Source organism: Xiphophorus couchianus, chromosome 11 (genome assembly GCF_001444195.1).
Source record: "Xiphophorus couchianus chromosome 11, X_couchianus-1.0, whole genome shotgun sequence".
In the NCBI taxonomy this organism is placed as follows: Eukaryota; Metazoa; Chordata; class Actinopteri; order Cyprinodontiformes; family Poeciliidae; genus Xiphophorus; species Xiphophorus couchianus.
Window position 1 is genome coordinate 11,716,479 of NC_040238.1, and position 14,597 is coordinate 11,731,075.

General features: G+C 39.0%; 1 protein-coding gene across 1 annotated transcript in view; it reads left to right on the plus strand.

Annotated features, from left to right (window-relative positions):
* The window catches only part of LOC114152992 (F-BAR and double SH3 domains protein 2-like), a 43,242-nt gene that overhangs the window by 25,226 nt on the left and 3,419 nt on the right, over positions 1 to 14,597 (plus strand). Inside the window, exons 11-19 of the mRNA XM_028031196.1 lie at positions 2,774 to 2,890; positions 4,831 to 4,929; positions 10,871 to 11,023; positions 11,168 to 11,302; positions 11,404 to 11,487; positions 11,766 to 11,949; positions 12,028 to 12,251; positions 13,934 to 14,144; positions 14,231 to 14,295. Of these exons, the coding sequence (XP_027886997.1) occupies positions 2,774 to 2,890; positions 4,831 to 4,929; positions 10,871 to 11,023; positions 11,168 to 11,302; positions 11,404 to 11,487; positions 11,766 to 11,949; positions 12,028 to 12,251; positions 13,934 to 14,144; positions 14,231 to 14,295 (1,272 nt within the window). The remainder of the gene's footprint in view (positions 1 to 2,773; positions 2,891 to 4,830; positions 4,930 to 10,870; positions 11,024 to 11,167; positions 11,303 to 11,403; positions 11,488 to 11,765; positions 11,950 to 12,027; positions 12,252 to 13,933; positions 14,145 to 14,230; positions 14,296 to 14,597) is intronic.

Here is a 14,597-nt window from a genome sequence, read left to right on the forward strand (position 1 = left end):
TCATCTTTTGACGATATTCTAATTTTCTGAGTGTACATGTCATTTTTAATTTTTTTTTTTACTTTATCGTGTTTTGAGATCAAAAGTGTTAGGAAAACTTAGCAGACCTTAAACCTTTTTGTTTGAAACAAAAACAGATGCCAAGCTTCAACGTGTTTTGTTTTTTATGATTAGAAACACCCTTCCCTTTTTTTAGTTTGTGAGTTTTATTGGAAAAAAATAAAATAGTTGTTCCTTTTCTGATACAACAATTTAAAGCTAGGTTGTTTATATCTCCAGTAATCAGACTTTTTGGTTGGAATGCAAAATTTTATCAGGATCTGAGAGAAAATGTGTTGAAATTCCTTTTGTAAGCAGATGTTTGCAGATTTATTCACTGCTAAAAGTTTGCGGTTTGCGGTCGTAAACAGCTCCCCCCCCACGGAAATGTTTCTACGATTCACAGAAATGTCGCCCTCTCGTAAACAAAAGTTTCCAGTGGGTGTCGATCACTCCAGCTGTGTTTTGAAATCTTCATATTTATCATGTTTACAAGCAAATGGGACATAAAATTCAAAAAATAAGAATGATTCAACTAATGTCAACAGCGGCTTAAAGCAAAAGAAGGAAATGCATCCAACTGGGTTGTTAATGACGGGAAAAGAACTTTAAGAAATCCTAGAAATCAGTGGATTACCAGAAGCGTTTGGATTGTGTTGTCTTTGTTTGGATTGATTCTTTGTTTTGCATGTTTTTTATTAGGAAATTCCAACACAGTGCAGCATGTGGAAGCGTTTACACTGAGCTCAGAAACAGCGACGGGAGCGCTGACTCTCTGCTTTAACAATGCCTAAGACCAACACAAATCCGAAAATAAAAAGGATACATGGTTCCAAAAGGGTTTCCCATGGTTTTGTTTTTGTTTTTTGCGTTTTTTAGCATGTTGTGTTGGAAGTGAAACCCAGCAGAAAGGAGTTTTCTTAATTGCATGATTGTTGCATCACAGAGGTGCAGCTGTTCTAAAATTGTTTCTCAGTTGTAGTTTTTTTATGTATTTCTACTCAGGCTAGATTATGAGATTTAAGAATTTTCAAGGTTTGGAAATGTTGGAACAAGAAGAATGAAAAATGTTTGAATTTCCAGGTTTTATCTTCTTTTTCATCAGCTAAAGGTTGAATCCATCCATCAGTTATGATCAAATTTTTCATATCAAGCTTATTGTTAAGTTTAGTATTTATGTTAGATAACTCTGTGGTTTTGACTGGTCGTCAGAAATGAAAAATGGGAATCAAATCCATCCTAAAATTGCCGCTAAGTTTTATTTCTCTTCATCTCATCAGACCTGCCATGAACCTCTCACTGTTCCTTCAGACATTTTTCCTCATTCACTTCACTTTGATTGGATGTTTTTTGGGGGTTTTTTACCCTGCTTTAAACAAACGCAGGGTCCAAACATATTTTTGGATGTTCCTTTGAGATGAGCCTGGAGTTCAGATGTTCCCCTGATTTTCTAACGACTCATGAAAGAGAAGCAGCGGATCGCCCATCGCTGGCGCTCCTTTTCTCCGCTGCTCCGTTGGACAACACTGGACAATTTGTTCGAACTGCAAATGCTCGTGTTGTTTTGATTGGAGGCCAAACAAGCAGCAGCCTGTTCCTAAAGAAAACTTTAGTGGTGCAGCGCCTCCCTCTCTCCCACTCCCTTTTTCTCTCCCTCCCTCCGTCCAGCGCCGCTCGCTGCAGACGAGGGGATCCGGTGAGGAACAGAGCTGGATGGGAAGCAGGCCGGGCCCTGTGAACGGGCCATCTGTGAAAAGGAGGCATTGTGTGTGTGTTTCATCAGAGTGCACTGACCTCAGCCCCCCACCACCCTGGCCTCTTCCCTCAACACACACACACACACACACACACACACATATGCACACACTGCCCCGATGTCATGTGGATTCATTTACTCAAAACGTAATGAAGAGAAAAGTCACACCATAGACACACTGTTGCATCTTAACCCTGTTTTTTATCTTTATGACTCAAAATGGCACTTTTTATAAAACTAGGGCTGGACATTAAATCAGTATGTCGTGATAGATGTGATTAATATCAATAGATGATAGTCTGTTAGAATATGCAATAATTCCACTGAATCCAGAACCGCACAGCATTCTGGGGGATGTAGGCAGAGGAAAGACTTTAGTCTCTCAGCCTCTCACAACCAGCTAAGCTACGTTGGTAGGATTAACTAACTCCTTTTCTATTTGGTTACCTAGCAGCAACCTGCTGAATAACTCACTAACTCACTCATTCTTCAGTTACCTAGCAACAACCTCCTGAGTAACTCACTCACTCTTTATATAAAACTAAAATAAAATTTCAGTAAAATAAAATTTCAGTATAATGTTTTTTTTTTACTTTCATCATGTTAAATCTTGTCAACAACTTCAGACCGATCCGTGTATATATATATATATATATATATATATATATATATATATATATATATATAATTTGTTAGTCTGGAATCAGACTAAAGGGGAGAAAATAATCTAAAATGATTTCTCCCCTTTTAAAATGAGGGATTTAAAATGAGGGCGCTGTATGTGCAACAGCGCCCTCCAGAGGAATAAATTTACATCAAAGATAACTATTTTGGAAAAGCTGCTCCTTTTGTAGCTTTTTATTTTTTATTTTTGCAAAGATTCACAGAATTTCTACAAGAAAATTATACCTAAAGTCTATCAAATTGAGCATGTTTTCAGGATTTAATCTTTTTCACGCTGGTGTTTTTATGTCTCAGGTGATGGAGCTGCAGAAAGAGAGCGGAACGGCCGAGGAGCACAGCCTGGATAAAGAGGCGAGGAAGTGGGCGAGCCGCGTAGCACGAGAATACAAAAGCATCATCCACACACAGAGGGTGAGGAGGAAATCAAACACACCTTGGTGTCTCATGTGCAGTAAAAATATCACTTTTATCATTAACTGTTAGAAGACATGTCCACTTTTCTCTCACTGTCTGATGTTAAACCAGCCCTATCTTGTTTCACGCTAGTTAGAATCACTATAATTATTTCTGTTTGCTAAAAAAACAGAAGAATGAGGAAAATAATATGAGATCAACTGGACAAATGTGAATATAAATATCGTCAAAAGAAATCTGAATATAGAATGATGTTAGTATTTCCATATTTTACTGATTACTTTATCCAAATGATAAGAATGAGAGGGAATTGTTTTTATGTTGATTTAGTTATAAATTACATATTTTATCTTTAACATTTTAGCCATCACTGATTTATTTTTTATTATTTGCAGATGAATGCACAAGTCAAAAATGGCCATTTCTCTGTTTGTGAGCTCTTAAACTGTGTTGTAAACCAGTTTTAATCTCTGTTTGGTTTAGGTGCAAATAAAGCACTAAAATTTACACGTTTCTTTCTTTAACAGAAGGTATCAAAGATCACAAACTGCATTGACGAATGTACATTTAGTGTAAGATAACCCAGTGAATGTTTAAGAAGCTGTGAAATGGGCATATTTTATTTTCATCCCCGATTCCAACGTCTTTCTGCTCTGTTTTCTAACCAAACGGTTAGACAGAAACTTAAAGAGGAGCAGCAAAAGCAAATGAGGTGGATTAGCAGAGCTTCCCAACAACTGATGGTGTCACTCAGGACATGTTATTGTGGAATATTGTCTCTGCTGTCTGGATATGAAGCTATTAGCATGTCGTAACAGTCATTAGACTGTCATACACCAACAGTGTTCAGTCAGAGGCTTCTCCATTCTCGTTCAAGACTGACTGCTACTGGAGATCCCTCCTTTTCGCAGCATCACCCTCCACAATGACTTTTTGAAGATACTTGGATGATTTGAGCAGCAATATTTAGTTTCCCTTTGAAATAAATAAAGTACTTTTGAATTGAATTGAAGCCCCGAGAACTGCATCCTGTTCGTCACACAGACTCTTTACCTGACTCAAGTAGACAATTTCTCTAAACTTGTATTATTTATTGTTTCCACCTGTCAGTGGGAGCTTCAGTATCTTGTGCTCTACTATCTGTGTCAGCTGTGAGATTGAATGTCTTAATGACATGCAAAGTGTGTATTTATGACATATGAAAATAACAGTCCTTTGCATTATTATTAATGGTACAGCAATGAAATACACTGCTCAGCCCAAATTTCGTCAGCATAATATTAAAAACATACAAGGCTGCTAATATAGCTACCAAACAAAAACAATATTGGTCACCTTCAGATGAAAAGCTCTTGTTTAAAACCAAAGCAACATAATTATGTTTTGCATTTGGAATAAACACTTGTACATGTTTCGTTTGGGATTTTCTGTGGATTTTGGGCCATTTAAAGTCCCAGATGGCTGTAAAAATCCAGGATTTTAAAGCTAGGATTTCCAAGGTTTATTTCTATTGCAAGATTTGCACTAATAATGGGAAATCATGCGGTTTGGATTTGTAGATCAAAAGAAATTCACACCAAAATGTTGTTATATATATTCTTGCTCAGCAAAATTAGTTTTCTCTACAGTTTTAACACACATCTGTCCCTTGATCTCCAGTATGAGGTGTTGTTTTCCTTCACTGAGCTGGAATCTGTCCCTCTTCCTGTCGAAGCAGCAGGACGTTTTAGTTTGGGAAAAATAAACCCAGAGGTTGTAAATTTTGCTTGATTAAAGCATAAATTTAATCAAAATTAAATTTATGCTGAGCGATGACTCGGGTCAGAGTTTCATCACCTCTTATCTCTTTTATTGTCGGATGAGTCACACTTCTGTTGTTCACACTCTGGATGTCTGTGATGTAACCAAGACGATGTTTCATCGTGGTTTGCTTTCAGGCCCTGGAGGAGTACGGAAATCAGGATTCGTCTGAGCAGAGTGGTGGCGAGGTGGAGACCAAGATGGAGGTGGGCCGGCAGAGTCTTCGGCGGTCAGAGGTGAAATGATAAAATCTCCTCTATGGGTGTTTTCCCACCTGATAGCCTGGTAGACTCGGTTTGATTGGGGATCAGAATTGCAACATTTGTTACATTTTCAGGACTGTAGTTTGCATTCACACTACACTGTGTCAAACTAACTGACAAACCTGTTCCCCCTGTCGCCTGTGGTGGCGCTGCGCCAGCTCCTACTGAAGGAATCGACACAAAAACCTCTGAAGAAGACAGAGAGGAGGCTCTTTTTGGTAGGACTCCGCAACATGTTGCGGGCTGCTCCTGGATCGAGTGCCAAGAATAGCATCTAGTTCATCATACCAAGGACACTTGTCCTTCGTGTCTCCTGAACTTCCACTTGTCCTTATCATGTCATGTATTTTGATGTATTGATGGCGAAGTCTTTTTACCTTGGTGCGGCTCTGCAACTGTACATCTGACCATGAGCCATTTTTTCCGCTAATGGTGGAAACTCGCGTTTGTTGTGGTTGTTATGACACAGAATGCCCTGCACTGTAGTCCACTTCCTGCTTTTGGAGCAGTTTCTAGTCAGGTTGCATTCAGATATGCTTTCAACCGTGCAAGAGTTCACTTCAACTGGATCGAGACCTAGGTTTTTAGGCGGATCAGAGTTCACATTTTCAGTCCGTTTTGGAATTCAAATTTGCATTCTCACCTCCCAAACGAATCGGCCTTTCTAGATAAACGAATTAGAGTCTGATTCAAGACTCTAATTCTGAATGCACCCTAAATCTCACTCTTGTTCTCACGCATACTGTCTCCAGCACACCATCTGCTGGTTAGAGAGGTGAAGTGACATGCTGAAGGTCTAATAAACCTTTCATTCATTCATGTGGAATGTCAAACATTACCATTAGAGGAAAATATAAGCCCAGGCAACTTTATTTGTATAATGTATTTCAGCAACAAGCCAATTCTAATTGCTTTATGTGGCAAAAATATAAAAAAGGAGTAAATTGCAGTTGGAAAGCTAAAACTAAAAGGCAAATCTTAACAGCTGGACTTTTATTCTAGATTTAAATGAACTCGGTGTTTCAGCTGTTTTGCAGTTTTCTGGACGTTTGTTCCAGAATTGTGGTGCATAGAAGCTGAATGCTGCTTCTCAATGTTTGGTTCTGGTTCTTAGGATGTAGGGTGGACCAAAACCAGAAGACCTGGGGGTTCTGGAAGGTTGATACAACAACAGCAAATCTTTAATGTGTTGTGGTGCCAAGCCGTTCAGTGATTTATAAACTAACAACAGTATTTTAAAGTCTATTCTTTGAGCTTTAGGGAGCCAGTGGAAAGATAAACACATGGATGAGTTTCTCTAGATCTTGCTTTGACATTCGTCCTTTAATGTGGCTCTGAAGGTTCATGTCAGAGTCCATCACTACACCCAGATTTTGGGCCTGATCACTGATTTCAGGTTGTAGTAACTGATGCTGTGCGTTGACTCTAAATCATTCCTCTTTAGGTCCAAATAACTTCAGATTATTATGGTTTTAGATTTTTGATCTGAAGTTATGCTGTATACTTAATATCATGCAGTAGAAATTTGAATAAATTATATTAGGGCTGAAATAAGTAATCGTGTTGAATTGATTATTGAAATGATTGTCAACTAACTTAGTAATCACTGAATTATTGACTAGTGTACAGACTCTAAAAAGGGTAATTTGCTGAAAAAAACACAGTCAGAGCAGCAACTAAACCAGAAATATAAAAACAATATACACTTTTATTTTAAAAACCCTTCTTTTTCTGTAAACATGTTCTACCCAGAACTCCTCAAGTGGCATCGTTTTCAAATTCTGGTTCAAATTCTTCATACGAAAAGATTTTCTGTTAAGAACCTTTTGCGATCCAGTTATTGATAGGTTAATCTAAAACATAATAAATGGATCAGTGTACACCAAATAAATGCTATTATTACATTTTAGGGAAGAACAATTTTATTTTCTAATTTGAAAGGGAATGCAAGTATTTGTTTATTTGTATATTTTTTTTGATCTTGAATCAAAAAGGCTCAAGTGGTTAAATGAAAAATAAAAAATCACCAAAATGCGCCAGTTTTTCTCTCTGATTAATCATCAAAATAATCGATCCACTAATAAATAACTAAAATAATTGTTGGTTGCTTTGCTAACTGTCAGGTCTAAATACCTATTAGAGACAATTTTACTCAAACACAGGAAAGACAAGAGAGTTAGATTCTTTGTTTCTCGCGAGGAGAACGGACAGAGATGTGCTTTCAGTTACAAATCTCCTACCGCTCTGAAAAACACATCTCCCGCTCCTCTGTTTTATTGATTTTAGGAACCCTGCCACACGGGGCGCTGCAACTCTAGGGGGTGGGGTCAAAGCATTTTAGTTGCAGTGCTACAAGACAATCACTAAACTAAACACATGGTATCTACAATCTAAATCCTTCTTGCTCCAAGCACGGCGTCGAATAGGACACGTTGTATAGCTTCAAAGCAACGGCTTTGTATTACAAAGAACAAAGCAGAGTTTCCTCCAGGGTTGTAAAACTCAGCTTGGAACAACTAACACTTCCATCTCTCAGGGAGTCCTGCTAAGAATATCTGTCACCTCCCTCTTCCAAGGAGGGATTAGGAAGAAATCAGAATTAATGAACACACAGAAACATTATCTAAATGTAACTACAAGGCTACATAATACAACAAATATTTGATAATACTAATGATACAATTTACCCAACATTTCCCTCCTGTTTATCAGATATTTGGTGCACTTCTAATATCCCTCCAAAAACAGTCACTTCAAATGATTTTCAGCTGGGAGATCAAGTTTTGGAAAGCAAACATGTTTACACTCAGAGGTCACATCCAGTCCAAAGCCAGGATCTGGAGAAGAATCCTCATCAGAGTATCCTTTGTCAACGTCAGATTTTTTCTCTAATAAAGGATACATCTGTGCCATCACCTATCACAAGTTGTTAAAACAGACATTACATCATCGACAGGAGTGTTCATTAGCATCATAAACATAAGCACAACATTCTCTAGTGTCACCGTCATCATCAGTGTCAGCATAATCAAACAATGGCTTAACTTAAAGAAAGTAAATTTGCTTTGTCATTTTCCATCAAGGGAATTACTTTAATCCTTTTTATCAAAGAAGCAGACCTTGAATGAGACCACATCCGCAGGGCACCAGGAACTGCAAAACTGTTATGACAAAACAGAGATCAGATTCTCCAAAGGCATCAATTCATTTGTGTAGTCATCACAAATATCTTCAATTCACTGTGTCCGAGTGAATTCTCCAACGCTCGTGGCTCTGTGGCTGCTATCGTCAAAACAAGTGTGCAACCGCTTCTTCAAGCAGTGGCACTCTGCCTCAGAGACAACAGCTTGTGTTGCAGAGTTCAGAGTCAGGCTTGGAGCTCAGAACTCCAAGCCAGGCTGTATGTAGTTAGCCATGAGCAACTCATCACGTGAAGCCTTATCTCCTACTTTGTCCAGTTCTGCTCATTAAATGGTGGATGTAATCTATTCAATCTATGCTTCAATTATATATATATCACAACTCCAACCGATGGAAAATACCAAAACCCTGTAATCACCAGCTTCAAAAGACACGTTTCCAAAGTAATGTTTTGCCAAAATGTTAAACATATGCAGATCTTTCTCTTAAACCAATCTTATAAAATAGAACTAAACAAACAAAACAAAACAAATAAACAAAAGCTTAAAATTCGCCGCAGTTGTACAGTTTACATTTATCATCAAAACAATGAATATCAATGTGAATTAGACAGTCCAGTTTAAATTACTTTTATAGTACAAACTGGATCTTACTGGTTATTTGTCTAAAACATTCAACATGCTTTCCTTAAACAAAATTCAAAAGAGTTAAACCCGGAGAAATTATAATGTCAACTTAACAAATCTAGACATTTTCAAAATATACCAATTTTACCTAGGTCTTTTACTTGTCGTTGAATTTAAAGTTTTATTCAAAATCGTTTTAAATTGATATAAATCAAAACAAAATCAAGTTTAGAAAAATCACCATAATCCCAGTCCTCAATCTCATGTAATGTTGATGCATTCTCAGGCTGTATTCATCAAACGCTTCTTCCTCCTCTTCTCTTTTTTGTGCTAATTCTAACCAAAATTTTATATCCTCATACCCTTCTTTGCGCATTTTCTTTTGGTTTGACTTTGTTTTTTGTTTTATTTTATCCTGCAGTACTGTTAGTTCTTGTGAGTTTAGACGGCCGTCAAAGTTATAGTTTGTTATCCATTTATCTAAATGTTTTATTTTATGCGGATCCTGATTTTCAACATATTTCCAGTCATTTGTTTTTAAACTGTCTGTTGGCTTATTCTTACTTATATTTTTCCCCATTTTTTAAAATTTTTTTATTTATAAAATTTTGGCCCAGTTTGTCGACGCCTAGGGAGTCCTAAAAACTGGGGTTCTGTTCAGTAGGCCAGCAATTGAAACAACCTGTTGAGGTAACCCACGCTTCAACTCTTTCGAGTGGGGGTTCTTACCTCTGCATCCTCAAGAGGTTTGCTGGTTACAATCCTACTGTTTTATATGAGGTAAAATAACAAGTGGTATTTACACCTCCAAGCACTCGCACAATCACACACTTGTTGCGGACTTTAAGCGCCTGCTTCGCCGGACTCCGCCATCCGTTCCAATTACAATTTTAGTGCCTGATTTAAATATTTTTTATTGTTGATTAAATTTTATTATTATATATCGAATTGAGGAAATTTTATTGTTGTTATCATTTTATTATTATTCCGAATTTATTAAATTTTATTATTCTCGTTTTTATCGCCGAAAAAAAAAAAAATTTTTTTTTTTTTTTTATCGCCTAATTAATTAAATTTTACTGCAGGTCTGCACCAGGCTCCGTGCACCTGTTTCAACGAAATTTTGCGCAAGGACTTCGTACGCCCTTCACGGATTTCTGTGCTCTATTTTTACCTGTTAGAGTCTAGAATTTACAGGGTTTTGTATTCGCGCAATGACCCTCAGTCATTCGCCACACTTTTAAACAACAATCCACTCACCCTCTGTCTTCCCCTCGGAGTCGTCAACCGTCAGATTCCAACAGGTAGGCCGACACCAGCCCTTCAACAGGTTTTGAGAAGTTTCCAATAAGAAACTTGCCGTGCGCACGGTCTTTACCGGAGTCGACCAGACCTGCCGGGATCCGTTCGGTGTCTTGACTTCCGGCTGCGAAGGACCATATAAATGTCAGGTCTAAATACCTATTAGAGACAATTTAAACAAACACAGGAAAGACAAGAGAGTTAGATTCTTTGTTTCTCGCGAGGAGAGCAGACAGAGATGTGCTTTCAGTTACAAATCTCCTACCGCTCTGAAAAACACATCTCCCGCTCCTCTGTTTTATTGATTTTAGGAACCCTGCCACACGGGGCGCTGCAACTCTAGGGGGTGGGGTCAAAGCATTTTAGTTGCAGTGCTACAAGACAATCACTAAACTAAACACATGGTATCTACAATCTAAATCCTTCTTGCTCCAAGCACGGCGTCGAATGGGACACGTTGTATAGCTTCAAAGCCTCCAAGCACGGCGTCGAATAGGACACGTTGTATAGCTTCAAAGCAACGGCTTTGTATCACAAAGAACAAAGCAGAGTTTCCTCCAGGGTTGTAAAACTCAGCTTGGAACAACTAACACTTCCATTTCACAGGGAGTCCTGCTAAGAATATCTGTCACCTCCCTCTTCCAAGGAGGGATTAAGAAGAAATCAGAATTAATGAACACACAGAAACATTATCTAAATGTAACTACAAGGCTACATAATACAACAAATATTTGATAATACTAATAATACAATTTACCCAACACTAACTTAACTGTAGAAGCTGTAAATGTCTTGCTGCCACATTGGTATGCAAATAAAATGGCCATTTTCTCATTTAATGGCAGACTGTGAAAGTGAAGGCTGAGGCCCGATTGGACCTCCTGCGGCAGGCGGGAGTTGCTGTGGAAACGTGGTTGAAGAGCGCGATGAACCAGGTGATGGAGGAACTGGAGAACGAACGCTGGAACAACCTCAATACCCATGATCCTTCACTCTCTGTAAGACCCCAAACCTGCCTTATTCAAGCAAAACTCAATGTTTTTGTCTGTTGTTACGGAAATGGCTCTAAAAACTGTTAGTGTATTTTTTGTGTGCTTAATTAAAGTAACATTTAGCAGAAGTGAAGATGTAATCTTTTTCAGGGAACAGCTGATCTGGAGCGGGAAGACGAGGAGGAGACGGAGGACAGCGGTGAGGTGTTGGACGACAGCAGCTCCAGTCCCTCCAGCACCCTGAAGAACTATCCTCTCACCTGCAAAGTGCTTTACTCCTACAAGGTAACAGAGAGCTGACCGAGCAGCTCGAAAAGCACGAGGTGACCAATGGAGTTGGATTATAACAGGGGAAAACTGAAGTCAGTTTAATCTGCTGCCTGCAGGCGTCTCAGCCAGACGAACTGACCATCGAGGAACAGGAGATCCTGGAGGTCATCGATGATGGAGATATGGAGGACTGGCTCAAGGTAAGATGCTGCTACACATTCATGTATGTGTATATAGAAAGTTTGTGCACCCCTTTTTTGTCCAGGATGTTTAAAGGAGGTTAAAAAAATGGCTGTATATCTGCACAATAGCATAATAAAAGAGATTTCCATGCATAAATATTAAGGATTTATTATTTATACAGGAAAAGACAAGTGTGGCTGCCTGGCTCACATGGATGCTCAGGAATCCCGCTTATGGATTGAAACATGGCTGTGTCTTTACAGATATATATTGAATGACACTTTTATTTCTGCAGGCCAGGAACCGCAGTGGACAGGTCGGTTATGTTCCAGAGAAATACTTGCAGCTGCCGTCCTCCAACAGCCTGCTGAGCATGCTGCAGTCCCTGGCCTCGCTGGACGCCCGCTCCCACTCCTCCAGCAACTCCACCGAACCCGAGACCGAACTGTCCGCCAGCTCCGTCAACGGGGACTCCAGCGGTGAGGCCCGCAAACCCAACACTACTGCTGATCAGCATCAGACGAGCATGTAAAATAACAGTAATCTGTTTATATCAGTGTCGTTTGCGAAGGCTCTGTACGACTACGCGGGTCAAACGGCCGAAGAACTTTCGTTCCCCGAAGGCGCCATCATCCGCATCCTGAGCAGAGAGACTCATGAGGACGACGGTTTCTGGGAGGGGGAGTTTAACGGCGCCGTCGGCGTCTTTCCTGCCGTCCTGGTGGAAGATCTCACTGGAGTCATCGAAAACGGAGATGGAGAGAAAGAAGGCGGCGCTCAGGTAGGCTGCTGATACTAAAGCACGGCCATATGGGAGCTTGAAGCCTTGAAACCTTTATGTACTTTATTTTCATACACATAATAAGAAGACACAGATACGTTTTTCTCGATGTCTGAAGTTAAATCAGACTAAACCTTTCTTGTTTTAGGTCAGTTAGAATTGTTAAAATTATTTTCATTTGCAAAACGCCAGAAAACATATTTAGAGATTTATTTATTTATTTATTTTACTTTTTTTTGTTTGTTTAAACATTTAATTTGAGCAGGAAAGCTCTTAACCTGAACATAATTTGCTTGGATTGTTTCCATGTAATGAATATCTATTATTCTTAACTTCTCAATGACTTATTGGTCTGTGTAATTGAAATGAAGGTTGTCTTATGTATTATACACTAAACAAGATTATTGATTTTTTTTTTTTTTTTTTTTTTTTTTGTCAAATGAGTTTTTTGTTCTCTGACCAGTCAGGTGTGTGAGAGATGTTTCTAAACATCACATGTTGCTATTTTGTCATTTATATTGTGCATGCTGTAAAATATAGAATACAGTCACAAGATGTTAGTTACAGTGACAAATAATCAGAGTTGGGTAGAAATTACTTTATTCAGTTACATTTATTTGAGTAACATTTTAATAAAATGTACCGTTAGGAGTACTTTTACTACCCTGTACTTTTTACTTGTACTTGATAGTGAAGTTTTGCTTCTCTTGAAAAAAGAACAAACAAGTTCTAACCAAAAATTCCTCCAGACACAAACACACAAAACCGGCAGGTTTGTATAAAGTTTTATAAGTTTTATATCAAAAGAAATTAATTTGGAAAAATAAATATTTTACCTGATTTTACTTATATGAAATATTTTTTTCTCTTGATCCTTAAAATACCAAACATTCCACTCCATCTGATGATGTAATTATTAAATATTAAATCCATCAGTTACTCAGTACTTTTTTTGCTCTTACTTGGGTCATTTCTTAGATTACTGTTTTTTATTTTTACTTGAGTTTTTATGTTGAAGTACTTCTACTCTTACTTGAGTTCAACTTTTGGTTACTCCACCACCTCTGAATATGATATCCATCCATTCATCCATCCATCCATTTTTTTACACCCTTTGTCCCTAACAGGGTCAGTAGGGGTGCTGGTCTATCTCCAGCTAACGTTCCGGGTGAGAGGCAGGTTCACCCTGGACAGGTCGCCAGTCTGTCGCAGGGCAACACAAAGACATACAGGACAAACAACCATGCACACACACACTCACACCTAGGGAGAATTTAGAGAGACCAATTAACCTGACAGTCATGTTTTTGGACTGTGGGAGGAAGCCGGAGTACCTGGAGAAAACCCAGCATGCACAGGGAGAACATGCAAACTCCATGCAGAAAGACCCCAGACCGGGAATCGAACCCAGGACCTTCTTGCTGCAAGGCAACTCTGCAGCTGAATATGATATCATATATTGAATATGAGTCTTTTTTTAGTTTGTTTGTATTGTTTTTACCTTCAATGAAATGTAAAAGTTTGAAAACTTACCTTGAAATTCTTAAAAAGTGTTTGAATTTTCTAAAATGTAAAGATCCCTGTATAAATGGAGCTGCTGTTGTGTTTAAAGCTTGAATTGTGCAGCAGTTGATCCAGTTTGCAGCATGTTGGGTTTGTGACGCTGCGTTTTGCGTTTTAAGGCTTCCCCCTCGGCCGCGGCTCAGAGCGACCGCTCCCCCTGCAGTCCCTTCCAGGAGGCGCCTCTCCACAGCAGCCCCCTGCAGACTCCCACCGCCGCCTCTCCCGCGTCCAGTCCGTGCAGCGCCGCAGCCTCTCCAGTCGGCCGGCCGCCATCTTACCACAACGGACACCACCGGCCTCCGCCGGCGCCGCACAAGAGCCCGTATCACAGTAAGATCAGCTGCTGTGTCTGCGGTGAAAGCAAAGAGCTTGCAGAGATAAAATATGAACAATCTGAATGTTTCTCATTCCTTCAGGTCCAGTTCAAGGATCCCCTCAACCTCCTAAATACCCAGAGAGCGGCGCCGGCAGCATCAGACCTGTAAGCTACAGTTCAGTAACATCTCTCACCAGATGATGGCTCCAGAAAACAAGAGTCACATAGCAAACTACATGTGTTGTAAAGTTTGATTCCACTGTTTATTTTGGACAAACACTGAAAAGATTAATTGTATTAATCATGACTAATGGATTACTGAAATAATCTCTACCTAATTGATTAATTGTAGTAAAGACTCAAAAACAGGCATTTAGTGAAAGAACAAAACTCAGAGCAGTAGTTAAACTCAAAACTCCTACATATATTTATTTTATATACTCCTATATACAGTATATATATATATA